We start from the raw sequence: 26,400 nt of genomic DNA on the forward strand, positions 1-26,400 counted from the left end.
AATAATTTTTACTTCTTGATGTGCAAATGAACGGGACAAAGAGCAGATCTTTAAGGTAATTTACAGAGAGATTCAAACACGTAACCAATCTGTTCCACCAGAATTTAGCACACAATCATCCCCTTGAAGATGTTACTGCACGTAACATTAAAGGAAAAGAAATATATAAGCAGATAGAGATGACTGACTGCTGCTCAGCAAGAAGTCTGTGTAACAGCAAGTTCTTTGTATGTGAGATACAAACACATACAAACCCATGTGTGCACATTCCTTAGATCTGCATGTCTGAACAGTGTAACCTGCTCTGAGCGCAGGCCCTGTCACAGCTTTCAAAGGACAAACACAGCTCACTTCACCACACCCCCCCCAATACCTTTCTTAGAGACAGTGACAGGAACGATTTCTTTCTTGAGAATTCCCGAATCCCACGCTGCTTTGCTCTTAGTGTAAGAGCCGATGGCGTACTTGTCCTGCTCCTCTCGTGAAATAGTGAACTTCTTTGCCGTATTCTCAGCACAGTTGCCCTTGGAAAAAAAAACAGACATATTACATCTGGTGTTCCAGGGGATGCAAATGAGAAACGTAACCAATCAGAAACTTCTGCCTTTGGAATAGCACCTTCACATTTAGTACATGTGTTCTGAATGCAGACTGTGATACCACACGAGGGGTTCTCCCAAGTTTAAAAACTGCATGCAGTTCTAAAGGCTGACTAGAGACTGGAGAACACACAGAACTGTGTGTCTGCATCACCTTATGCCATTCTGAGCTTGTCTATTCCAAAAAGCCTCTCAATCAAAAGCCATTTCAGTTGAAACGTATGAGTGGTGTTCAGCCAACAGCAGAGGTAGAGAGCACTCTATCGATAAGAATAAAGCACACACAGAAGCATTGAAAACAGCCATTATCCTTTCAAACTGTTCTCTCCAGATTTACTATCTCTAAACCAGGTCAGTATTTTCTGGACCCTCCCTCAGTTTTGTCCAATGTATCGTGCTGATGAGCTAAGCAGATCAGCTGACTCAAACCTTCTAACAAAAGGTATGGGATATGTATGTTGGGGGAAGGAAAATAAGCACCAATCTGCTGAAGCAAAGAGGCCATCCCCAAAGGCATCACGCAATCTGACTGCTCCCACCCACTGAGACAGCAAAACCCACCCACAGGTAGAAGAAATAATGTTGTCTCTTTCAACCCCTGCTCTAAACTATTCAGAGAGAAAGAAAAACGAACACACTGCTTCCCACCCCATTTCAGCCTCCCATCGAATCTCTCCATTACAGGTACATAACTCATTTCTAGGTCTGTTAAATGATGCAATATAATAACAAGCAACTTCTTCAAAGCCGTGTGAGGCCAACGGTTGATATTTCAGAACTCTGCAGGAATATTTACCATATGGATATGGTTATAAACATCTGTAAGTCCATCTTTTACAATCAGATCTTCCAGATTAACTCCTCCATAAGGTGTAGATCCTCTGCTCATCGTATAGGGAACGTTGGACATGCTCTCCATTCCACCAGCAACCATTACATCCTGCTCAAACAAAAGCTGAAGTTATCAATAATGCTGCATGTTCTACATTACTTCATCCAGGAACTGATGCTAACAGACGATTGAGTGGACACTTCGTATTTCCAGCAACTCTTGGAGAAAAAGTAATAAAAGGCAACTTTATTCATTTTAAAAGCAAGCAGTGGGGACAAGAGCTGAAGAGAGCTAATCCATGCTGGCGGAACAGCTGTCTGGTGCATCACTTTGGAAAGCTGCAAGAGCCACATCAGCCTCTTGTGTTCCTACTTCAAAAGCTTCCAAGGTCACATCATAAATTATTTTAAGCACTTCATTTTTCTCTAAATTTCTCATTTGTTCTTCATGAGCAGCTCCACATCCTGCGGAACAAGCAGCAGAATCTAAGAGAGCCAATGAGAGACCGAGCTTTAGAATTACCTGAAGCTTCACATAGCATTTGTACATCTCACATGTAAAGAGATGACTTACAGTGAAAGTCTGTCATCTGAAAGCACCAGCGTTTTTATGAAGGATGTTAAAAAAATGACCGCCGAACTGGAATTAGGCTGAACAACTGCTGGTATTTACAAACCAATCTGCTCCTCAAGCTGAGGCAGAACAGACAAAAAAAGCAATGCTACAAGGACCATAAGCAGAACTGCCGTCCCCAGGCTACCACCCACAAAACACATCCTGGGGTGTGAAGAGTTGCTGTCCTTAATGGCATGGCTTTTTTAAGATAGATAATCAAAGGAAAAATGCAAACGTAGCAGCATTATTCTTGGAGAGTCCAGCATTGCTGTTAATACAACTGCTACATATACTTGACATGGAAAAAGTAGTAGCTTGGTCTTTCAGTACAGGTTTGGAAAAAGAATGGCTTAGTTCAGAATAGATTTTAAACTAAATCCAGAACGGCAGCATGTAGTAACAAAGAAAACATAGCCAAGGAGGCTGGAAACAAACTAGAAAGGCAATAACCTGGAAAGGCAGCTGAGATATGGCAGTGATAGATCAGAGGAACAGGAGTTCCTGGCATTTCTACTCCATCAGGCAAAAGACTTGGAGCTAAGGCAACAGTTTATATAGTCCTTAATGTGTGCTGACTCAAGCCTCTGGGAACTGTCACACACTCACACCACAAATATCTCCCAACCCACAGCCAGGAAAAAAGAACAAAACTCATCCAGAAAAGCCACAGCGTGGAGCTCTGAGGGTGTAATGGGCATCTGTCAGCACGTGCTGAGCCGGTCAGCACTGCACATCTCAGGGCTGAGCTGAAAAGTCCACTTCTCTTCAGAGCACCCAGTAAACAAACCCAGCGAGCGACCGCTCCAATGGACTCAGCAGATGTCAGCTACTAAATCCAAGCAGAGCTGTTTGCACAGAAGAGCTGACCTGATTCAAAGTCCAGTGAAAAGCCTTGCACCGGGCGCAGCAGGCACTGGGTGAAGTGTCATTCTCTGCATTGCTTAGGCCTTGCTACAAGTGGTTGCCCAACTGAAAAATACTGCTGTTTTCACATGGGGGATGAGAAAATCAAATGTTTTACTTTTGCCCCTGGGTAAACAAGATATATAATTATTAAGTATAATTCTCACTTGGGAGCCATTGATTTCGTCAACTAAAAATACGCCTTGAACTGACAATATCTTTACTTCAGAGAATCTTAGAATACAGTGGACAGAGATGAGTAATTCTCCTCCATTCAGCTCCTGAATGAAAACACGATTCAGCAGCAACAGAGAGTTTCAGGCTTTTCTGTTGTTCTCTGAGAGGCTGAAACAACTTTAACACACTCAGACACAGCACTGCTTTAACATGTGAAATTACTTCAGTTAAGTGATAAATGCTAAAGTCAAGATGAGATCCCTTCCAACAAACACTGAGTTCAGTTCTTGATTTTTTTCGCATGAGAAAGCCTGAAAAATTCCCTAAGTTTTATGGGGAAGGCAGTAGAGAGGATTTGTATACAAAATAAATCCACCTTATTGGCCCAGATCTGAAAATAAATTTAACAGGTCACACACTACGATGCCTTTTCTTTGTCTGCTTCAAACCAAAATGTATTTAAATTACTGTCAAATCAAGGTTGCGTAACCTAAGCAAACCTCAATAATTAGCTTCATTATTGCAAGTCAAAACAGAATCCCAAATCCAAGACCACAGCCATCTCAGGACAGGATCCACAAGGTCAGCTGTGCATCCCTTCCATAGAGCAGCACTGACACCACATACCTGGCTGCCACACATCAGGCTCTGGGCTGCCATCATGATCGATTTCATTCCTGAAGCGCAGACCTTGTTGACAGTTGTAGTATCAGTGGAGATGGGTAAACCTAAGTCAGGTAAGTTGTACAAACAACTGCATTATTTAAAGGGTGAACATTAGATTGGTGTTTCAACAATATTTCATATGGGACCGATGCTACTTTAGCCAGAGGGTCCAGCTCGGGCAGTTTATCTACCCTCACCCCTCGTTACTGTCCTTGGAGATTGCTGTTGCTTCTCCCCTTCAGGCAACAGACTTGAGTGGTAAGATGGGAAGCAAGTGAAGAACTGGACATAAGAAGAACACTGAGAACATCCATCATCAGTACAAAGTGGTTTCAGCCTCTCCAGGTTCTGCAAACGCTGCAGGCAATAACATCCATTGTGCACACGACAAGTGATTGCTGAGCATACACCACATAGTGGTGTAACACTACAGCACAGAGCGAGCCTTCAGCCTGCATGGGAACAAGTGTGCAGCCTGTCCTACAGGGTGGCTGGGCACCTCCCTGCTCTAACTCATACCTCAGTCATCTACAATTGCATTAGCAGCCATCCATGTGAAGAAAAGACCACCTTTAAACCCAGAACTGACACAATGCATACCTGCACCCAGCACCGCCTGTCTTGCTGGAGCTTGCCCTTGTCCGGCCTGCAGGACATTACCCATATACGCTTCTTTCACTTCTTCTGCAGGGATACCTAGAAAACAAGTGTGGTTTGATTGCGGATTCTTTGCACAGAAGATACAATTACCTGCTATGAACCTTCCCATTAAAGTTTCCTATAGAAAAGAGATAAAACATGCCACGTTAAGTACTGGAATATTCTCCCCAGGGAGGTGGTTGAATCGCCATCCCTGGTTGTGTTTAAGAGCAGTTTGGATGGGTGCCTCAGGATATTATTTACATGAGAGTTTTAAAGTTTAGGGCACTATGGTTAGGCTGTGGTTGGACTTGAATGATGTTCAAGGTCTGTTTCCAACCCTGAGTAATTCTTAATTGATTCTATGATGTCCAAACTGTATGCTAAAAGCATTCCAGATCTCTATCCTCATACTCACAGAGCACACTGAACTGGGGACCTCACATCAGAATTCCCTCACCTGCTCACAGATCAAGGTAAGTAAAGCCAACATGCCCAACTCTCACCAGTCACCTGATCAACAAAATTTGTCGTGGATGTTAACGCACAGAACTTCTATTTGTGACAACGATGTCCAGAAACAGCCCTGTTTGTTAATACTGATCTTTCAAGGAATATGGATAGTCCTCACAAGGGCGTCAGAGGAGTGCCATGTCAAAACAGGACTCCTGGTTTGAGCAACAAGCAGCCTTCGTATCAGCTTCGGTGTGTCGTAACTACACCCAGACAAGCAATCAGCATGTTCTATGCAGTTGGGAACACCACTGACATTCCTAAGTAACATCCTGCTCTTAGAAGCAGCATTTACAGATGGAAGCAGAGTCCAACGGGCACCTTAAATACCATTTACAGATTAAGGCCTTAAAAGTGCTACGGGGGAGGGGGAGGAACACCAACACCAACAAAGAAGTCCTATTTTACCAAGCAGCTTCAAAACCAAACGACACAGACCGATAACGTCAGAGCTGTCAGAGGTTTTCATGCAAACACATTGACATGTACCTGCTCTGGTCAATTGCTCCCTTTAATCGCAATAGAACCCAGTTTAGTGGCTGGCAATGATGAAAGAGAGCCTTGGAAAGATCCAATGGGTGTCCTTGCAGCACTTGCTATCACCACTTCCTAAGAGGACAAGCACAAAATAAAAGTCAAGGTATCTTTACACACGCACACACACCCCAATTTACTTATGTATTTATTATTAAAGTTCATCCCTTTTACTCTTTCATTCATGTCACAGCTCCCCCTTTTATTTCAATAAGCAGCACGGAGCACCAAAACTATATTCATTGGTGCATTGCAGCACGAAGAACAAAGACCAAGGAATTGGGACCTGTGCACATTGCGGGGATACGACCTTGTCGGGATGGCAGAGTGTGACAGGATGGCTCTGAGGGCTGCAGTGATACAGGCTCCCTAGGAAGGACAGGTTGGGCAGATGAGGTGGAGCTGCTCTTTTTTATATGAGGGAACAGCCGGAATGCATGGAGCTCTGCCTTGGGATGGTGATGCCCTGATGGATCCAGGGCTTGGAGGAAAGAGGGGCCCAAGCTGAAAGGGCTGAGCTACTGAATGCCTCCTTCACCTCAGTCTCCACCAGCAAGGCTGCCCTTTGGGAACCCCGGGTCCTAGAGAGCAGGTTTAAAAGGTTGTGCTGCAGAAAGGAAGATGCACCTTTGGTGTTTCCACCAAATCAGCTCAGGGAATACTTGAGCCAGCTGGACACCCCTAAGCTCATAGGCCCTGGTGGGACACAGCCACAAGTGCTGAAGAAGCTGGCTGCTGTCAGTGTAACTTCACTCTCAAAGGACTTTGAATGGTCACAACAAATGGAGAGATACCTAAGAACAGGAGGAAGGCTGGCATCGCTCCCACCCTCAAAGAGGCTGCAGGGAACTACACACCAGTCAACCTCAGCTTGATACCCGGGAAGGTGATGGCACAGCTCATTCTGGAAACCATTTCCAGCAGACCCCATAAACAACAACAACATTATCAGTCAGCACAGATTCACCAAGGGGAAGGCACGCTTAACCAATGTGATAAACCTTGGTGATGGAATCACGAGCCTGATGGATGCAGTGGGAGCAGCAGATATTGTCTACGTGAACTTCAGTAAGGCGTCTGACACCATCCCCTTAAGGCCCTCATAGAGGAGCTGGTGACGTATGAGCTGGATGGGCAGACAGTTGGGTCCATAGAGGCTAAAAGTCTGGGACCAGAGAGGTGATCAGTGGCACAAAGTCCGGCTGGAGATCAGTAAGTAGCCTCTGCTCGGCACTGATGAGGCCACATGAGAAATACCAGGTCTCAGTCTCCCAGTATGAGACATGGAAAGAGACCAGCAGAATCTCACTTTGGCCACGTCTTTGACTCAATCCCACTGAAAATGTATAAAAAGCAAAAAGGCACTGTACCAAACGCCTGGGAGTTAAATACTGCTGTATGAATAGGTCTGTACACTGTGGAAGGTACTGTCACTACAATTTAATGAACCTTTACACTTAATGAGTTAATAGCTCAGGCCTTGGAAGACCAAGCATCTCACCAGGCCTTGTCAGAACACCATCAGATTAAAGATGTGTAAGCTGTAGTTTAAGCCCTGGCAGCAGAACGATGAGCAGCCAGTGCTCTGGACAGCCAGACTGAGCCGGACAGCTCCTGATAAGAACCAGCAAGTGTCTCCAGCTGCACCAGCAGGCAGGACAGACCCTCAAGCAGCAGACACAGCACTGACCTGCAGCTCCACGGAACGTCACACTTACATTTAAGGTGCGCTGCGACGCGTAGCCACGGCTCGTGTACTTCAGAGCCTGAAAAACAAGCACACGCTCAGAACTGCACGGCAGCGAAGACAACACCACCAAGAGAATCACAGAATGACCCGGGTTGGAAGACCTCAAGGAATCATTGTAGTTCCAACCCCGCTGCCTGCAGGCCACCAAACATACACCTTTACTAGATCAGGTTGCCCAGGGCCCCGTCCAACCTGGTCTTGAACACCTCCAAGGACGGGGCATCCACAACCTCCCTGTGCAGCCTGTTCCAGGGCCTCACCACTCTCCTAGTGGCACAGCACGGCGCCCTGCCCGGCTCTGAGGCCGCCACACGATCGCGGTGACAGCCGGCGGTGCCGGTTCCCCTCACACAGCGCACACAGCCCCACAGCGGGGCCCACACGGAGCCCGCCCGGCACCGTGACCTTGGCCGTGCCGCCGCAGCCCCGCACCGCGCCGGGCGTGCGAAATAAGGATCGAGGAAGGATCCCCCCCGTTCCATCGCCGGCCGCCCCGCCCCGCTCACCCTCAGCAGCCCGGCCGCCGCCGCTCCCCGCTGTGCCAGCATCGCCACGGCCGCCATCTGCTCCTGCTCCTGCCGTCACCTTCACCGCCGCCCCGCCCGCAGCCTATAGGCGGCCGCGCGCCGTCACCTCCCCGCTCCCCATTGGTAGAAGGGCTGAAGGCGGGACTAGTTGCGGCCTTGCTATTGGCTGAGCTCGAAGCCGGCCCGCGCTGTCACACGCCGCCTCCCCGCTCAGCCCTCTCTCCACAGCCGGGACGGGCCGTGCGGGTGTCGCGTCGTGTGGCGGCCCATCGCGCCGCCCCTCGGAGCCCCACGGTGGGCAGTTCTGATTTCCTCGGTGTTCGAAAGCCGCTGGACAAGAGGTGAGAGCCGGGTGGGAGCAGCACAGGCCGCAGGTGTGGGCGGGGAACGTCTGCAGAGAGTGGATGGCAACAAGGATGGATGGGGCCTGGAGCGTCTCCCTCAAGGCTGAGGGACTAGGGGGGGACGACGACGACACTGTTTTTATGGGGATCTGGCTTTGTACCGGTAAAGATCGCAAAGCCAGATTGTAAGGATATGATTTAACTGGTAAGTATTGGTGATGGTTGGACTGGATGATCTTCTAGGTCTTTTCCAACATTGATAATTCTGTGATCGTGTATCCTTGAAGCAGCACTGAATGCACACTGGGACCGTTTCCACACACAGTGGGATTTCCACAAGGAAATCCTCAGCAGAAGCTCTCGGTCTGTTCCTCATCCCCTCATGCCGCAGCCCACTGGGATTCTGCCAGCTGTGCCAAATGTAACACAGTGGGGCCAGCGCTGATGTTCTCTCACATGGAAAAGCACCTGGACCCCCAAACATACTGATTAAAATACCATTTATTGGCACTTGCACGAGAAAAAAGGAGGGTACAGATAATCTCATGTCCCTTAGGATGCTGGGAGCCCCAAGCTGTACAGAAACCTCCAGCCAGGGAAGGACAGGTGCTTTTGAAGTAAAACAAAGTCACAGAATCACAGAATTATCAAGGTTGGAAAAGACCTAGATCATCTAGTCCAACCATTACCAATACTTCCCAGCTAAATCATATTCCTCAACACAACATCCAAATGTTTCTTGAACACTCCCATGGTCAGTGACTCCACAACCTCCCTGGGCAGTGCATTCCAATGCCTGGCTACCCTTTCTGAGAAGTAATACTTCCTACTGTCCAGCCTGGATCTCCCCTGGTGCAGCTTAAAACCATTCCCTCTAGTTCTATCATCAATTACACGAGAGAAGAGGCCAACACCTAGCTCACTACAGCCACCCTCCAGGAAGTTAAAGAGAGTCAAAAGTGAGTCTCAAGCTGCAGAACTCCAGCACATGGAGAAGCCATGTAAAGAAAAAGGAAACATCTCTGCAGAGCACGTACTTCAGAATACAAAGCTTTTAACATCAAAAAACGCAAGAAGAACCTTTGATGGGCCAAACCAAAGAGTCATCCAAGTCAGCTCCCCCACGTGCCTGGGGATGCAGCTGGTGCAGCGTCTCTGTGGCAGCTTGGGCTGCACTTTCCCCTGGGAAGCAGGAGGGTAAATAAACAGAATGTTTACATACAGGCTCCCTGCCCTGACCCCACATGGACCTGCAGGACCACGGCCGTACCAGCTGCCTCCTGGCCCAGCCCAGTGGGCATCACATTGTGGGGAAGGAGAAAAGCCTTTTGCCTATGGGATATCAGCGGCTGCAAGGATACAACAGGGGACAGCAGGCACTAGTAAAGGTGCTTTCCAGCATTTTATGGCTTTGGTCCTGTGAAAAAACTCACGCATCCTCTTCTTCCTTCCCCTGCACTTGTTGCTTTCTCCAGTCAGCTGATTATTTCCTTTCCCCCCCTCCCCTCCTTTCTCCCTTAGCTCTTTTTCTCTAGGAGAGCCTATGCACTGCTCAGAAAGGTTGCCATGCTAAGCAAAGTCAAAGGTAAAGCCAAGTTCTACATTTATCAGAAGACTGAAGAAGGTTTGAAGCCTTCCACATTTAAGTCTCTGATCATACCTAAGCTGTGATCATGTGAAGTCATTGTGAAAGCTCTGCCAATAGGAACTGCTAGGTCAATAATTGCCACGTGGACTGAAGAGTCAATTAAAAAAACCCCTATTTATTCCATACAAACAAACCTTTGCACATACCAGAAAGCACAAAACATTGGGTGCACTAGAAGAAATAAAGAAGCTGAAAAGTAAGAATAAAATTCCCATTGAAATAGAAGGACAATGAGAGAAGCCAGCACAGAAGAAGCACAGCTTGGAGCAGCCAGCCCTTTCCACACCATCTGCTTGGTGCAGAACGAGGCACCATCAGTCCCAGCAACGCGGTGATGGCACCACAAATGTTCAGCGACGGCCATTTAAGTCATCACAGAGACTTCAGTTCCTGAAGGCCCTGACAAGAAGGGATCTTTATTATCGTATTAGATCTTTATTAGCTGTCTCTCCTCCCTCACCCCACTTCTTTTGCTTTTTATTTCCTAAACATACACTGATCAAAACAGACCTTAGACTGATTTTTTTAGGAGCAGCTCGCTCTTGCCTGAACTAGACTTAAACCTTCAGCAGGAGAAAGAGACCAAAATATCTTGCTGATACATGCGTAGTCTTTTATATTACATTTTTATTTTGCAAGAAAATAAATTATACAACTTAAAAAATAAAATTCAAAAATTAAGCAGTACATCAAAATAGTTCAGCTGGACTGCCATACAGAACTACCACCATTCCAAACTGTACAGCGTTATCACCTCGGGAGTGGCACACATTCAGAACTGTAAATACCGTACGCGGATAGATATTACAACTCAGGAACTCAAGTTTGCTCAACACTCCAGACTACATATAGTGTATATGACAGGAAAGCTTTCGTGTATTGTTTATTTCAGAAATCTGACCTCCAAGGGTTACAAAGATAGCATCCCAGTCATCCGGATGAAAATAGAAAAGAGTTTGAGTTTAAGATAGCAAATCGTTCTGTAAAACTATCAAATCTTTTTGCCAATTGTATTGTCAAAATGCGCCCTTTGCAGGGCAATGGCATCCCAACGCAAATCAATGCAACGTGTGAACATTCAATGCGTTTAGATTAAGTTCATAAAGGTGGAAACAGGAAAGTCACATTTCCTTTTGGAAACGCAACTGTGTTACGGTCATAACAAACGAATGAAAGATGAACAAAAATAGGAGCTAGGATCGCCAACTGTGGAAAGAGGAAAATGGAAGACTTCAGAATTGAAACCAAGATCCTCATCATGTTGTTGGGACAGAGAAAGTTTTAACAGAATTCCTTAATTAAACCCATGAAGAGCGATTCCCCCCCTCCCCCCAGCCTCATCTACAACAGGCTTTCTCCATAGCCGTTCACCGTGGCAGTGTGTGTGGCAACATGCTCCTCAGATGTAGCACCTCTTTTAAGCAAGGTCTTTGGACATGTGAATTCATAGCTAAAAACTGCAGCCTTAAAAGTGCGTTGTTGCCATATTGCAAGTGAAGAATAGTTCATTTTCATTCAGAGCTGAACTCTGCCGTCCCCAAGAGAACATTCACCCCAGCTACCTCCCTGTGCCCAGCTGATACGAGTCTAAGTGCATACTGGTGAAAGTGACCTGATGAAGGATGCTAAACACGATTCTGCATCTGTAACAAATTTGCTGGTGTGATTCTCAGATTTAATAAAAAACCAACATCCATTTTCGGCAAGTATTTAAAGAAAAATGACCATGTTGTAGGCACATAACCAACTGTATTTCCACATCCCAGGTGTTGAGAAGTACATGGTAACTTTGAGTTTATACTATTTCAAACTTATGAGTTGAAGGAAAACAGTTTGTTAGATTTTAACAACCTGCTGCTTTCTGCACGCGCTCCAGCTTCCTGAATGATTGCATATAAGACGCTCTCAACTCCTCTCAACCTAAGTCAATGGCTTCAGAAGCTGCATTACCCAGTGCTCCTTCTGTGTGTTCCTCTGTGGTAAAGGGTTGGAATTTCTTACGGTGAGGCTGTGCTCAGACTGGTATGTTTACAGCTCTGGGTTGTCAGTTTATCCCAACTATCTCAAGTGAGCACTTACTGAAATTTACCTTTCCAATACTGAAACTCCCGTAGCACAAGGATTTTATTAGAATTTTGTTTCCTATCATTGGAATAGTTTTAGTGGCTAATTACACAGTGTACCACTTGCTTTTGATTCTGAATAGCAACACCATAGGAGACGAAAAAAAATGCATTATTTTTCAACAGCATTTACTGTTTTTAATCAGTAAAAGCATCGAGCTTAATTTGTAATGTGTAAATGCTAATTTGCCAGCTCTCAGTGTCTCTCCATCTCTTCTTATTCATGAAACCTCTGGCACTGCAAATTTCTCAGTCAAATAGAGGACCAAGTACACACCATATGCAGGCAGTCACGATGGCATTTATATTAATAAGCAGACCAAGCAGCTTGTTTAAGGGGGCAAACAGCCACTCTCGTAGTGAGTTTGCTTTCAAACCACTCTTATTTCACCCTTTACTGCAACCACGTAAAAATAAACTCCTCCTCTTAATGGAAGGTTTTCCTTTTTGACTCAAGTCAATCCTATCCTCCACCCTCTTCCAATCATTTGAGAAGACCTTGAGATATTGTATTTGAACTGGTAAAATAAAAAGAACGCACACTTGCAATTTATATACGAATATTCATACAGAACTGAGAAAGGCTCAACTTACCTTTTGTCCCAAGACAGGCACTCTGCTCCACTGATTCCTATTACAGCCCAGGACACGTTGGGACATTTCAGAGTAGCAGAGGCAAGCATTGCCAAACAACTACTTCAGATGATTGCAAACAGAAAAGGTAACATTAAGAAATTGAAATTCCTGGTGCAATGTTGGCACTCTCTCCACATATATCTTACAAGGTGTTTTTCCTAAGCTTTTCACCATTTCTGTTAGAATTGTATTTCCCATTCTGACACTTTCAAAATGAAAAGCAGAGCATTTGTTTGTCACAGATGTTGACTTTTCAAGGAACAAAACAGCCAACGTATGATTAACCTTACATCCATCCATACAGAGAGAGCTACCAGTGAGGAATTGATGCAGGGATTTTTGAGAGTTACCTCCTTTCTGAGAATCTGTGCATCAATTGCTCTTTAATGCATTCGGATATACAGCATACTTAAATATCTGGCATACAAATATTAAATGTATAAGGAAATACACTTAATATTTCTGTTCACTATAACAGACCCATCTATGGAAACTGTTTTTATAGTGGAATATCATTCAAGAAAGCTTTGCCTTCTCAAAAAGGATTGTACCAAATCGTCTGTCCAAATAAAGTAACAAATAATGTATATCCACTTCTTTACAGAAAACAATTTAAAAACAACCATCTCTTGTTTGGAGAAAAGTATCACCCATGAGTTGGAATTGTTTTTATGTCACTTATGTGTCAAATATTAAAATCCAGTTACTAGATTGAAGCACTGCTCTAGCCAACAGATTTTAATGATAACAAATATATATCAGTTTGTGAGGCATGTGTCTCTCAAATGTTATTACAAAAAGGATCAAAGGTGGACAGTACATGACTCTGCTGATCCAGAACACAAAAGTGAAAGTGCTACTTCTAGTCCTAATTGCATTAAAAAAAGAAAACAACAACAAAAACCAAAACAAAACTAGTAGCAGTTCCTCAGTGCATGAATATTTGAATATTTTTCCTTGTGCAAGTACTGGTCATCTAAAAACCCAAACCTGTATTCTTCCTGGTGGGTGTAAGTCAAATCTACTTTTAAAAGTTCACAACGGGCTCTTCATGAATGCAGGTTTCCCACAAAACAGCATGCTGTTAAAAGTGTGCAACATGAAGGGAATGCCATCATGCTAGCTGAATGAGATTGGCAAAATAGAGTCCTCTTTAAGGTAAGGCAGGGATTTTAATACGTAATGAAAGTCAAAACAGGTCCTTCTGCAGCACAAACTGTTGCAGCTGTCTGTCCAAGCACCCTTCTGTTTATGTTCTCAGCAGCTCACAGAGTCCTCGCATTATGCCATATATATGAAGGTGTTGATATCCGACTCATCTCTTCTGATATATTTGTGCTCTATAAGCCATTCAATTTGCTCTTTTATCATTTTCTTTTGTGGTAAGAACATGTTTTTCAATATTTCTACCAGTTCAGTCTGAAGTTGGGCATTAGTAATTTTCTTCCTCATTTTCATTATTTGGATGATAGCCTCCTGGTGGGGAATGAGAGAAAAAACATTCTGAAATGTCTGGTGGAAACCACAAAGCGAACACAGCTTTAACAGGGGACTCCTGGTACAGCAAGAAAATATTCTTCCTCAAAAATCAAATATAAGAATTATTTTGCCATCGTAAATACTGCACTTAAGACACACCCCAATTCAAATGAGGCAAGGCCAACATCTGCTCTTGCTTATATATTCCTGAAGTGAGGGCCAAACCTTTACCCACTTGAAAACAAGACATGCTCTGATTACAGCATTCCACCTTTGTGAATTACAGCCAGTTGCCCATGTTCATTATCATGATTAAACTTGAGAATAATACAGTACAAAGATCTCCTGTGAGTTTCTATACCCCCATGCTTACAACGAAGAACAAAGTAAATAAAAAATGCTAAAAAGAAAACAAATAACACGATAAGAACACGTTTTACTTGCAAGGTCAAACCACGGAGTTTGTTATCTTCCAGGTTGTGACCAAGAACTCAGTAGAACTCAAACCAAAGGAAACTGCGTACAAAAGGCTAATTTAGGATATGCTCACAGCATGATTGAAGTTATAAATCCATGAAGTAAATGGCTTTGAATTTGGCATTAATGAGGTATTAAGTGTAAGCCACAATTCCTAAGCCTAAGTAGATCCTGAACTGTCTTCACAAAGAAGATGATAAAGCAACAGAATGGAACACTGACAAGATGCACAAGAAATACAACCTGAGTCAGTGGTGACTCTGAATTTTATATCTAGAGAGTGAGTTAGTCACTAAAACCTGGCGTTTGTTCACCTGCCCATTCTCTGAGCAGAAGTCAGGGTGACCTGAGACATACCTTGTGAAATACAAGCTTAGTGTCAGAGTAGCACTTACAAGGTGTTCTCAGTTGGTAAGCACATGCAGGCATTAACCCTTTGGCTGAAAGAACAGCCAGGGTGTTAACTGAGGTGAAACAGTTTACAGCTTGGCTGTCCTGGAGTTAAACCTGACTGTAACTACAAACGCACACGCGCACAGAATGAGCTCTTCAGAAAGTATCAGAGCCATAGAGCAGAAGTGCAAGTGGGATTAAAAAGCATTCATTTCATTCACTGACAATCAGAGGCTGCAATAACACAAGAAAAGAAAAAGAACTGTGATGTTCCTCTGACACACACTTACCTGGGTTCGTAGTATCCTTAGCTGGACTATTCCTTCATTCTCCTCTTCCCTCATTCTCTCTGTAGTAAGTTGCAATCGACCAATCAAATTTATCTTGCCCCTTTTCTGAACTTTAGCATTTTTTCTGAAAAAGTTGCATTGTATAAAAATAAGGCTAAAATACGTTTTCAATTACAGAATTCCTATTAAATTTAAATTACTGCAGCAAGGAGAACCATTGTGTATGAGACATTTATAGACTAGAAGCATTGCAGGACTGGGATACCAGCTGACATGTCCAAATTCAATCCCAATTCCTCCATCCAAAAAGCCCACTACCAACATCCCAGTGTTAGCACAAAATTCATCAGCTGAAACTGACAGTACTCAACATTGAAAGGTTACCAGCACTATTTTAAAGAATAGACTTCTAGAGAAATATACTTCAGTTTAGTTACATAACACTAGTGTTCTTCAAAGGAGTTTCTATAACAAAGTTCAGGAAATGGGACAAGTTCATTTTTCATCACATAAACTGTCTGTATAGCATTAAAAAATAGAGGGAGAAAACCAGACATCATAGCAGGCATGGCAAAAAGCTGATGGCATTCTTCATTGGTCACCCCCAACACTTCTGTGCAGCCTGTCTCTTCTGTCATGTGTTCACATCATTTCCCAAAGCTTGTGGTCCTGATGACAGGAACAACTGAACCACCACATCCCCGGGCAAGAAACTAAGCCCCAGCAGCACCAGACTTGGCATTTTCCTATATAAAACCTCATGGGCTCATTAGTAACGGGAAGATGGCAGAGCCTCCAATTCTGCACCACATCCCTACAGGCATTTAAGAAGTTTAACTTCACAGAAATCAGAACTATGCAAACACTTGTCTGAAGGGGCCACTGGCGGTCATCTGCTTTAACCACCTATCAGAAGCACGACTAGCACTAGAAGTGAAGCAAATATAGGACAGCAAAGCCTAATGAATCTTGACAACTTCCAAGGACGAAGGTTAAAGTGAATTCCTTTAACTATAAAAAAGCACATTGTTATTTTCATTTTCAAACATCATCTTACATTAAACTGAACTCCTGGTTCACCGAGAAGAGGGTTCCTTCTGTAAAGTCTTTGGGTGAATTGACTTGAGGTTCATACAATAAAACCTGACGTTTCAGCTTTGGAAATGCTACAAGAGACTACAGAGAAAAAGGGGGGAAAAAAGAATGAAAATAAAACACCAGACTTTCTAAATGGAAACAAGTACTATTTAAGAACATAGCTCACTGATGTGCAGGCTGTAGTGAAGGAACCTTGACTGAAGGTGCTGGAGGGCAGCACAAAGTCACTAGTAAAGTCAGGGATGGGACACAGCTTAACAAATGTCCTTCTGAAATGAGTTACCACAAGTAAAATAATAAAAAGAAAAAATGCACAAGCTCACGGCTACAGAAGTAGCGTGTGGTGTTGCCTGATGTACATTATTTCTCTTTTGTGAGCTAAATTATTAAAAGACTGATAGAGGAAATGCTGCATTGTTTTTAAGCAACACACATTTATCAAGAGTTCCTAGAATTAGACCAGTCCCACTCCACAAACCTCAATCACAACTTTGTGCTTTACGCTGTATATGGTCAGAAAGATCTTGCTGTTTCCAAAAGCTTACGTTATGTAATTCCAAGCATAGAGAACACATTAATGTAAAGGCTGCGTGTGCTCAACAGTATTACAAGGGGCCAGGGTTACAATAAGGTTAATTAAGAAATAAGGTGTTCACACTTCAGTTTTGAAGTATTTTCTGACTGCACTTTAAAAATACTATTTCCGTACTTCAGAGTGCAAAAAAATTCAGGAAGAAATCTGTTTCGAAAGAAAGTGAAATACCCATAAAGTCCTCCTAAGTTCTGCATCAGGGAGTTCAGTTGCCAGTTTAAGATTTTCAAAGCTGATCTTCTCTCGGGGTCTTTGGTTCCACGCAAACAGCACAGCCAGCTGAAATGTTGTTACTTCCAAGTCATACTGACCAACCTCATTCTTAAACGTTATCTGTGAACAGAATGACAACTCTGCTTGAAAGGTTTTCTGGATAACAAGCTCTGCGCCACTGAAACTGAAGCACCAAAAAGTAGACTTACAATTCCATTGGACATGAGGTGGTGCCAGTGCAGTTTTCTACCACTGTGATTCTTTTTATAAAATTCTTCAACTTCGGGGATGAGATCTTCCAGCTCCGTGGGCAGTGACACAAACACCTTCTCAGAACTACGGGACCAGGCACCAGCATTTAAAATTTTAATATTCACAGAGTCAGCTGTAAGACAATACTGGATTATATGAAACTGCAAGTAGAGCAGACAGACAAACAGAAGGCATTCTTCTCCTGTTCTAAATACAATTACGAAGGGCTGAATTTTCAGAAACTAGCAAGGTGGCTGCCTATTAACATACTCCATTTATGGACCACAGACTTTCTACTAGCAATACTGATCAAAAGCTTTGCTTTTTTGTCTTCCCTCTGCAGTGATGCAGCTCTACAGCTGATGTTGGTAAGCACCACTCAGGGGGTTTCAGCAGCAGCAGCAGCCGGCCCAATGTTGGATGTTCTCAGTGTTTCTCATCAGGGAAATTTATCTCAGAAATGCAATTTGAATTCTTAACAGTGTGCATCACTCTCTCCTACAGGCAGGTAGAGTACAGTATAAAGCACTCATGAAGAATGATCGGGGCATAAAAGAAGGGGACAGTTAAAGCATTCATGTGGTTGGAGATGGATTCAAGCCCTACCTTGAATTTAGCTACAATTAGGGAGCCTGTATCTAGAAGAAATACCCAATAACTTTCAGAATGATATAGCTCAAATGACAACTGTTAGAAAAGTGAAGTGCAGACATTCCAATCTAGGGGTAGCAGTGCTCTGAAGACTGTTCAACCTGCAGCTGATACAATTTTTTAACTCAAGGCTCAACAGGATTTTTTAGCAGCACAAGAAACAAAAACCACTAAATCATATGAGAAAACAATACCTGGTAAAGCAAGTTTATTATTTTTGTGCATTTCTTTGAAGGCCTGGTTCAAGTCTTCAGATACTTTGATATCCTGGAACATTCTAGCCAACTTGTTTACATAGTCTGCTGGCATACCTACTTCCTGTATAAACAAACAGAACACTAAAATATGACAACTAAGAATAATAATAAACTCAAAAAAGAAAGAAGAGTGGTAAAGTACACAGACAGCATCACTGCATTCTTACAGACTTTGCTGTGATATAAAGGAGTTCTTTTGCATGTATCACAAGTAGTTCCCCTTAAGAGTATATGATGATTGTTTTAATGAAATCCAAGTGCTTAAGAACATACGCATGCATTAAGAAATAAATGAATGAAGGCGTTCAAATAATATTCTAATTTACATAAAATTTCACAATTAGACCACCAAATTATTTACATGCTTAAACAACAAGTACACTGCATTTTGCTCATTTGCATCGGGAAAATATGAAGCCTACAGATACATGAAATATTTTAGAACTATAATTATCACTCTTAGGATCAACAATCATCTTAAAAAAAAGAAAAGCTCAGCTGTTCTACTTTCATAAAGTTTCATAATTAAATGGAAGTGTCAGACGACCTGCATGGCCTGCTATTTAAAACAGAACCTGCTGAAGCAAGGAGTGGGAATTAAAGAGTTTAAAAGTGAGAAATAACACCACACGCAACAGGAACAGCCAAGTAGAGGAAGACAAAAGGCTACTTACTCGGAGCCACTCCACCATATTCTCCTCAATTTCACTATCAGCTGATATATCTAATATCAGGCGTCTTGTTAAGTGAGCTTTGTGATATCGCATGAAAACATCTTTATTCTGTACATATTTAAGTACCAAAAGCTGTCAAAAAAAGATTTTGATATATTTATTTGCACCATTAGACAAGTCTTTACATGCCCATCTAATGCCCTGTAGACTAAGAAGTAGAAAAAGGCTACTTGAGGGTGACTGAAGAGGACGCATGCTTTGCTATCACAGCCACCAGCTGTCAATCTTCTATAACGCTGCACCTTCAAATTGATCTTTTGTCAGCCATCAGGAACTTCTCTTAAATCAGAGAAGACACTAACATGAAGCACCCTGTGTTATTTCCTATACCTATTCCTATATTTTCCAGTTTAAAATGAGCATAGTTTAAAATGGTTGAAGACAACCAACAGGTATGAAACTCTGCATGGTTAACAAGATACAAACACACATACATAGTGATATAAAACTTTTCCCTACCGCTGCACTTCACATCAGTATTTTTGAAGATCAAGGCCTTAACCCACAAATACACCAACCAAATTAATTCCTCAGACGAATCAAGTAAAAGAAAGCAAGAACATACCACTTCTTTAAGCTTTGCTTCAATTTCTTCAGAGGTTAATTTTTTGCTTAGTGGTGTTTTTCTTAGCAACATGTCACAGTAATTAGCAAGAAGCTCAGGGCATTTGGATTCAGGCTGTGTTTTCAATCCAACACTAAATAAAGAAAGAACAACATATCTTCAAACGAAGAGAATCTTGTTATTCTGGAGCACTCACACTGCGAACAAGACAGACCAAGCACTCCCCTTGGCAGGGCCTTAGTGGAACAAGGGAATTCAACACTAATGAAAAACCAGGGGCAACTCATTTTTCCTCTCAGAAGAATAAATACTATTAAGCATTTTCAGACAGCTTCTACAGCTTGATCATTCCAACTGCTTTTCATTTCAGAACTCTGCAAGTACAATTACATTCAAATTGTAGTTTTAATCAAACAAATATTGCATGGTAGTGAGTATTCCAGCAAAGACTGAGCAGATACCATAGCAAAATATTTCACTCATCAGTACGGCCTCTTGACAGCTCTTAAGAACAGCTTCCTGCAGCACGTGTTGCAAAAGGCAAAACCTGACACACCTACTGTGTAGCAACACAATGAAATTATTTCATAGGAGGCAAAAACAGCAGGATAACAGCTGGGAGATTTAATACAGTTTGCAGTTGAACAAGGAGATGCTACAGTATACAGACTGAGGTTCTTCAAAAGCCCTGCGATCACAAGGTTGCATTCTGAACCTGCAACTACTGTTGAATTAAACTGTTCCTAATATCAGGTGGCACCAACTTGTTTTCTAGTTTCAAACTGCTGCCCAACATTCTCTCCAATAGATTCCTTACGAAAAATAAAGGCAGTGAGCAACACTGCAGCTAGGAAGCCTTGGGGATGCTCAGGAATCCAGTGCTCGTGCTCATTCTCTCACCCTTACCATCTACAGTAGATGCATATTAAAAGAGACTTTTAAGCTTGGGAAATAGAATGCTGAACAGAAGACCACTGCCATCACAGTGGTCACTAAGAGATCACTAGATAAACTTAGCTTTTAGGAGCCAAATACAGGCACTGATTTGCATACTCCCATGGGAAATCTAAACACAGACATAGAAAAAACTCCACCTTGCCTACATCTTTACAAAGTATGCAAAGCAGGGATCCAGCCCGTTGTGAGGGTGTTCTTCCAGGAATAAAACCAACAAGGCTAATCCCCATCCTGCATTACTATTAGTCCAAAAGCAAAAAGCATTAAGAACCACATGCCATCTAGACACAGCCCTAAACATCCCTGCTTGAGCAGGGCTTGGGCCAGAGGGATCCAGAGCTCCCTGCCAACCTCACCCATTGTGTGACTCCATGAACAGAAATACTGGACAGGCTTCAATACCTACGCTACTCCCAACTCACAGGTGCTAAATAATAAACTCTTAGAAACAGAGCTTCATTATTCCTTTTTCCTAGGAAAAAGTTAAATTGATTATTTATCAGGAAAAATGAGACACGATCAATGGAAATAGGAAAAATACAGGCTTTATCTGCACTAATAAAAGCGCAGAGAATCATTTCAACTTGCACAAGTGTCTCATGAGACAGCAGACAATAATCCAGGAAGGATTAAACAGTAGTAATAATCCAGGAAGGCGTTAGTAAATTCAACTAACAAACTCACATTAAAGTTTATATGGCTTACCCTTTTTGCTTCAATGGCAATTCAAGTTTAAATATTGTAGCATCATTCACAACTGCTTTGTATGCCTAAAATAAATAAATACAGATAATCAGTGCTTCAATTTCTCTCAATAAGTGAATCACAAAAGTTTTATCTGCCTTTTTAGGTTACCACAGAAGAAATTAATTTAGTTCTTCTATTAGCTCAAAGACTGCAGATTGGTTTTCAGTATGAGAGTTCAAATCCTATGACTCAGTTTTCCATTAACTGATGTTTTACATTCTCCTTTTTTCTCTTAACACACCACCTTGAGCAACAACTTAAAGGGAAGGAATTGCGTGGAATGGGTTGCATACCTGAAGTTGTATGACTACATCCAAATACACAATAAATTCTAAACATAAATAAATCACTGAATCAATGTTAAAATTTTCAGGTACTCAAAAATCAATCATCTTTTAATCAACAAAGCTACACACAAATGGAACTTGATGCATTATTACACAACAAATTTGAACCAAAGCAGTTGTTACTAAGTAACACCAACTTTCAGTCCACATATTTATCAGAGTAGAGCAACTTCTAGATTTACCAGTGTGTGGTCACAAGGATTTCAGAGGCATCATAATATTGCTTTCAACGATTCTTAAAAAGCTGAAAACAAGCAATGAGTAGAAACACACACCTTATCTCTTGCAGTAAGAAATCTTGGATCATCTTGAAAAGCTTCTTTAACCAATTTACTAAATCGATTAAACAGTGTAAGCAATTGCTCTACGTACTTCTCAGAATCCTAAAGGTCAAGAGAGAGCAAACAAATTAAAAAGCAGATTTCATGGAAGTTAGTGTGAGCTCACATATAATCTCTCATATTACATATGATTCTCTCATCTATAACCACATAGCCTCCCCAGGGCTATGAAGGAGCAACCCATTTTTATTCCCTGTACCCAAGAGTTTTATAGCACGTAGGCTATAAAACACACAGACTTTCAAGATAATGTTTCCTACATACAAAAATAAATGCAGAGAGAAACAAAATGTAAGTTTTAAATACTGTTCAATAGCTTCCAGATGAAAAAAGTGTTTCCAAAAGAGCAACAAAATGAACATCCTAATTGCTGTACATACCCAGGCTCCCTAGACCCAGAGAAAAAGATGGTAAGAAGCTGGAAAAGACTGGTGGAAAGCAAACCTTATAAAATTCCCACACTTAGAGCCATACCCAGATTGACAGTGGAAAGCGTATCTCAAATTTCATCAGGAAGCTAGAACCTGGATAAAACTGATTACACCTATTTAATCCTAGCATATAATTAAGTATCCAGTCCACTTCATGTACAACCTTTTATTTGCTATAAATTTACCGCTTAAAGAAACAACTGAAAATGCTAGGAATAAAAAATAAATAAATACATTTCTAAGGATATTGCAAAGTTTCTTGCTTAGGCCAAGAACCTTCAAAAACTATGTCAACTCATGCATGACCATTCAACTACAGCATACAACAAACAGGCAGCTTTGTTTGTTTTTTAAAAGCAAAACACTTACAGTAGTAATAGTTTCAGCAGCTGCTACCATATCCGCGAGTCCAGCACTAACAATATGTTCTTCCAAGTCTTTCAACATGGGCTCTATCCCATTTGGAACTTTATCCATCAGTGAAAACATTAAATGCAACTCTGAAAGATACAAATACTGATAAAGTCACTGGTCAAAAACCTTTCTTAAAAAAATAACAAGAACAACACACAGAAGTGCTGCACTTAAGGATATCTCAAGTAGGAAACTGACTGCGTAAGGAACAGATAATTCAGTTAATCTACTAAGAAGGAAAAATGCTTTGAAGACTATTATGCCTGACCCCACAGGGATATTCCTCTAAAGTTGAAAAGAAGTATCTGTCATAAGGTAACACTTGCTTATGCACCTAATGTAAAGCTGAATTTAAAAAAAACAATGAAGTCAGCAGCAATTTCGATTAAATCCAGGTTCTCTGCATAAATGCCTTAAACCCTTGCCAAAAAAGGACCTCTTTCAGCTGCAAGTCTACAAGAGTTTGTGTATGAAATCATATGGATTCAAGACTTCTCTTTCAAAATTAAAGTCAAACAGAGCTCCCTTTGTGTGTCTTCAAGTATAATCTACAAAGTTTGATCTAAGCGTACCAAAGTCTCAAGCAGTTTAACTGACCAGGATAGAGAACTTTTTCCTTTCTTTATCCCCAGAGAGTTCTTCTGAAAGTTACCAGTTGGAAAACGTGAAAAACTCATGCAGTTTATCTTCTTTTTGAGAAGTCATTTCAACATTACAAGAAAATTAATATGTACTGAGCCAGCAACAATCACCCCCAGAAAACTGGCCACAGCAAAACACCTGGGTTAAGCTAATTTTAGAGAGGCCAGAGAGAGACAGACTAAACATAGCCAAGTTTGCTTGTCGAAGGAGAACAAACTGGTTGTGGATTCTGAATCTTTTTTGGATGGAAAAAAAAAAAAAGATAGATTTGCTTAGTTTCTCAATCTCACATCTACTGTAAGGGAAGACAGAAGAGGCTCTGCTTATGTTCTCTCCTCTGCAATACTTTCGTCAGCAACACCTGCAGGATACTATCACCACAGGGGATGAAACATTACTTTTATATTCCAACAACTGCTGCAGAACCAAACAGGAAAGCCCCAAACCTCTGAGAACGTCACAGCACAAATTAAGGAATGAAAGCCACCAACAACCTTCAAGAAAAGCTTGTGCTGCAACCAGAGACGACTCAGAATGGGCAAACCAACAGAACTTCACTAATCAGGAACAAATTAAGTACAAGTACCCAGTGCAATTCAGATGTGCTGTAGGTGGTGGCAACACTGCGCTACGCAGGGCAAATCCAAAAAGCTCACTCAACTTTCATTTGATCTTTTCATCTGTACTTCAAAACAAGGTGGGAGCAGGGAAGAGACATGAGAGAAGAAAAGGGTGGGAAGGAAAAGCTATAGCAAAGGGCACTACTTTGTGCTAATGTAAGACAGCGATGGTAGGAATAAGCTGAAGGAAAACAAAACAAAATCAGTGCTCTTTCAGAATATCTGAGGAAGACTTCAGAGTCTCCAGAGACACATTTCAAATCTAGAAGAAAAAGGAACATTTTAAGGAAGCATCTCTCAGAATGCATGTGTTATGAAAACAAAAGGTAAAAATATATTGTCATTGTTGGAGGCAAGTAAACTACTTCCACAAAATCCAGGCCTCCCATCCTTAATTCTACAAGCAAAAGGACACTAAGATGGTTCTGAGGCATTTCCAAGACATGACATCTTTGATACATTTTAGACAGAAAACATTATGCACTGCTTCCTTTGCAAAACACATAAATAACAAATACATGTTACAGAGTATTTTACAGCAGTGCCCAGCTCACAGCCACAAGCCCAGCCCATCTGTGTCTGACACTGATCAATAAAGACAAAAGTCAACAAGTTTTCTGAGGCAATTAACATTAGAAAGACACACACAAGCAAAGAATATAGCAAAGGATAGTATCAGACATATGTGTATGTTACTATGTATAGTCTTTAAATGTTTAATCATCTGCAACTGAATGCTTCACTAAAGCACTTTAAACATCACAACTTAGGTCTAGGAAAAAAAGAGAGAGATGCTTGAACTCTTATACAGCAAACATAAACAGACGTACTTTGTAACCACCACAGGGCAGAGGCAGCCAAAAGGAAAGAAGACTGTGGGAAAACTTCACCAGATTTCTAAAGAAAAAAGTGCTTTGGATACTGTAGATGAAAATCTTCTGGAGCTCTTCATTTAGATAAACCTCTGCATCCTCCCAAAGGCCGTAACCTATACTCACATGAAACCCGTAGCTTTCTAGATTTAGCTTTGGATTTCTGCCAGAACTCACGCTGCTACAGAAGCAGATCAGCACGACATAGTTTTGAGGGCAAATGTTCTCTGAAGTGCTACCTTCACCAATATTTCCTACACTATTTTAAGGTTTTTTTAAATAACTGTTTTCATATTTGCACAGAAGTGAAAACATCATACAGATATTAAAAAATATTCCTTGTCTGCAGGACACTGAGCCTTCAAAAAAGGAATGATCATGTGATTTTGGCTTTATTTATGACATTTTAAGGATTCATCTAGTTCATTTTATCATATCACAGGACTACTCAAAACTTTTGAATGTGAACCTCCCAATTTCTGGCAGCGGAGCTGAAACACCTCTTGAAAACTTTACAAAGGCACAGAGCTAACCTGCAGTATTCACAGTCACAAACAATTGCAGAGATTTCGTTCACCGACCCATTGGTCCTGCAACAATAGCTAGAATAAGAAAAATATCTCTGCTTTGCAGAAAAAAAGCTTTAAAAAGATATTTCACTTCTTTTTGGGTGGAGGGGGGAGATGAGACATCATGACACTACACATCTGACCTACTCGAATCAAGAAATGACACACATGCTAAAATCAGTCAGTCAACATGAAGAAAATAAGCTGTAGGAAGAACAAGGAAAATAATTAAGAATAATTAAGAATAATTAATTAAGAATAATTAAGAAGTTAAATGAAAGGAGATATGAAATATTTAATTCAAGTAAGATAAGAGCTTATTCAAGTTAGGGTACTGTACACACAGATTTCAGAAGTGATATTAAAAAACACCAACAATCATTTTTGTGGGATAAGCTCCCTACACAGACTAACATTCTATCCATGAGGCTCTGCCACTATCTATTAAAAACAGTAATATGATCTACCAACAGATCTATTTTTACGCAGTCGGCGCTGAGTTCATCCCGCACTGCTCCTGAAGCTTCACTTACTTTCTGTTTCATTTCGTTTGATCATGCCTTGGCATTCAGCTAAAATCGTCTCTTTAAAAGATGTCACCAGGGCATTGACACAGCACTCCATCAGCTGAAACGCAGTAAACACAGAATTAGCTCGTTTACCCTTTAAAGTCTCATCAGTCTCAAGTTTCCTGTGATGCAAATCTAGACTGTTCTCAGCACTTATGTTGTATAAAATAATTAATAATATGAATTAATTAATTCACAGGAGTAGGTTCACTTTTAAGAAAGTCTATACATGAAACCACATTTCTTTAAGATGCGAAGGTTAGTAAATGTGATAAGAACACTTCTGAGCTAGTAATCAGCTTAATATTTCTACTGTCTTTTTCCCCTCAAGGGAGCCATCGCTTTTGGAACACCAACTACCCTACTTAGTTTCCAAGTATACAA

At 41.7% G+C, this 26,400-nt stretch overlaps 2 protein-coding genes and 1 long non-coding RNA gene across 5 annotated transcripts in view; 1 reads left to right on the forward strand and 2 right to left on the reverse strand.

Annotated features, from left to right (window-relative positions):
- Positions 1 to 7,863, reverse strand: part of ACAT1 (acetyl-CoA acetyltransferase 1) — an 11,592-nt gene extending 3,729 nt beyond the window's left edge. The window contains 8 exon segments of the mRNA XM_015852237.2: positions 374 to 524; positions 1,396 to 1,539; positions 3,754 to 3,854; positions 4,393 to 4,488; positions 5,434 to 5,446; positions 5,449 to 5,553; positions 7,197 to 7,244; positions 7,735 to 7,863. Of these exon segments, the coding sequence (XP_015707723.1) occupies positions 374 to 524; positions 1,396 to 1,539; positions 3,754 to 3,854; positions 4,393 to 4,488; positions 5,434 to 5,446; positions 5,449 to 5,553; positions 7,197 to 7,244; positions 7,735 to 7,791 (715 nt within the window). The 5' untranslated portion in view covers positions 7,792 to 7,863.
- Positions 7,864 to 7,955: 92 nt separating this feature from the next.
- Positions 7,956 to 11,433, forward strand: LOC107308372. 2 transcript variants are annotated; one of them, XR_001552778.2, is made up of 2 exons: positions 7,956 to 8,096; positions 9,324 to 11,433. It is a non-coding gene; the product is annotated as an uncharacterized LOC107308372 (long non-coding RNA). The 2 variants fall into 2 exon arrangements; XR_004305977.1 differs by having other exon boundaries at positions 9,621 to 11,433.
- A 283-nt stretch (positions 11,434 to 11,716) lies between these two features.
- CUL5 (cullin 5) overlaps positions 11,717 to 26,400 on the reverse strand; it is a 28,610-nt gene continuing 13,926 nt past the window's right edge. Inside the window, exons 8-19 of one of the 2 annotated variants that reach the window (XM_015852236.1) lie at positions 25,981 to 26,074; positions 22,700 to 22,830; positions 21,834 to 21,941; positions 21,170 to 21,234; positions 19,508 to 19,640; positions 18,883 to 19,014; positions 18,146 to 18,269; positions 17,258 to 17,433; positions 17,007 to 17,168; positions 16,203 to 16,321; positions 15,146 to 15,269; positions 11,717 to 13,982 (exon numbers count right to left, since the gene is read on the reverse strand). In XM_015852236.1, the coding sequence (XP_015707722.1) occupies positions 13,788 to 13,982; positions 15,146 to 15,269; positions 16,203 to 16,321; positions 17,007 to 17,168; positions 17,258 to 17,433; positions 18,146 to 18,269; positions 18,883 to 19,014; positions 19,508 to 19,640; positions 21,170 to 21,234; positions 21,834 to 21,941; positions 22,700 to 22,830; positions 25,981 to 26,074 (1,563 nt within the window). In that variant the 3' untranslated portion in view covers positions 11,717 to 13,787. The remainder of the gene's footprint in view (positions 13,983 to 15,145; positions 15,270 to 16,202; positions 16,322 to 17,006; positions 17,169 to 17,257; positions 17,434 to 18,145; positions 18,270 to 18,882; positions 19,015 to 19,507; positions 19,641 to 21,169; positions 21,235 to 21,833; positions 21,942 to 22,699; positions 22,831 to 25,980; positions 26,075 to 26,400) is intronic. The other variant, XR_001552777.1, reaches the window with a different exon arrangement.

Source organism: Coturnix japonica, chromosome 1 (genome assembly GCF_001577835.2).
Source record: "Coturnix japonica isolate 7356 chromosome 1, Coturnix japonica 2.1, whole genome shotgun sequence".
Classification (NCBI taxonomy): domain Eukaryota; kingdom Metazoa; phylum Chordata; class Aves; order Galliformes; family Phasianidae; genus Coturnix; species Coturnix japonica.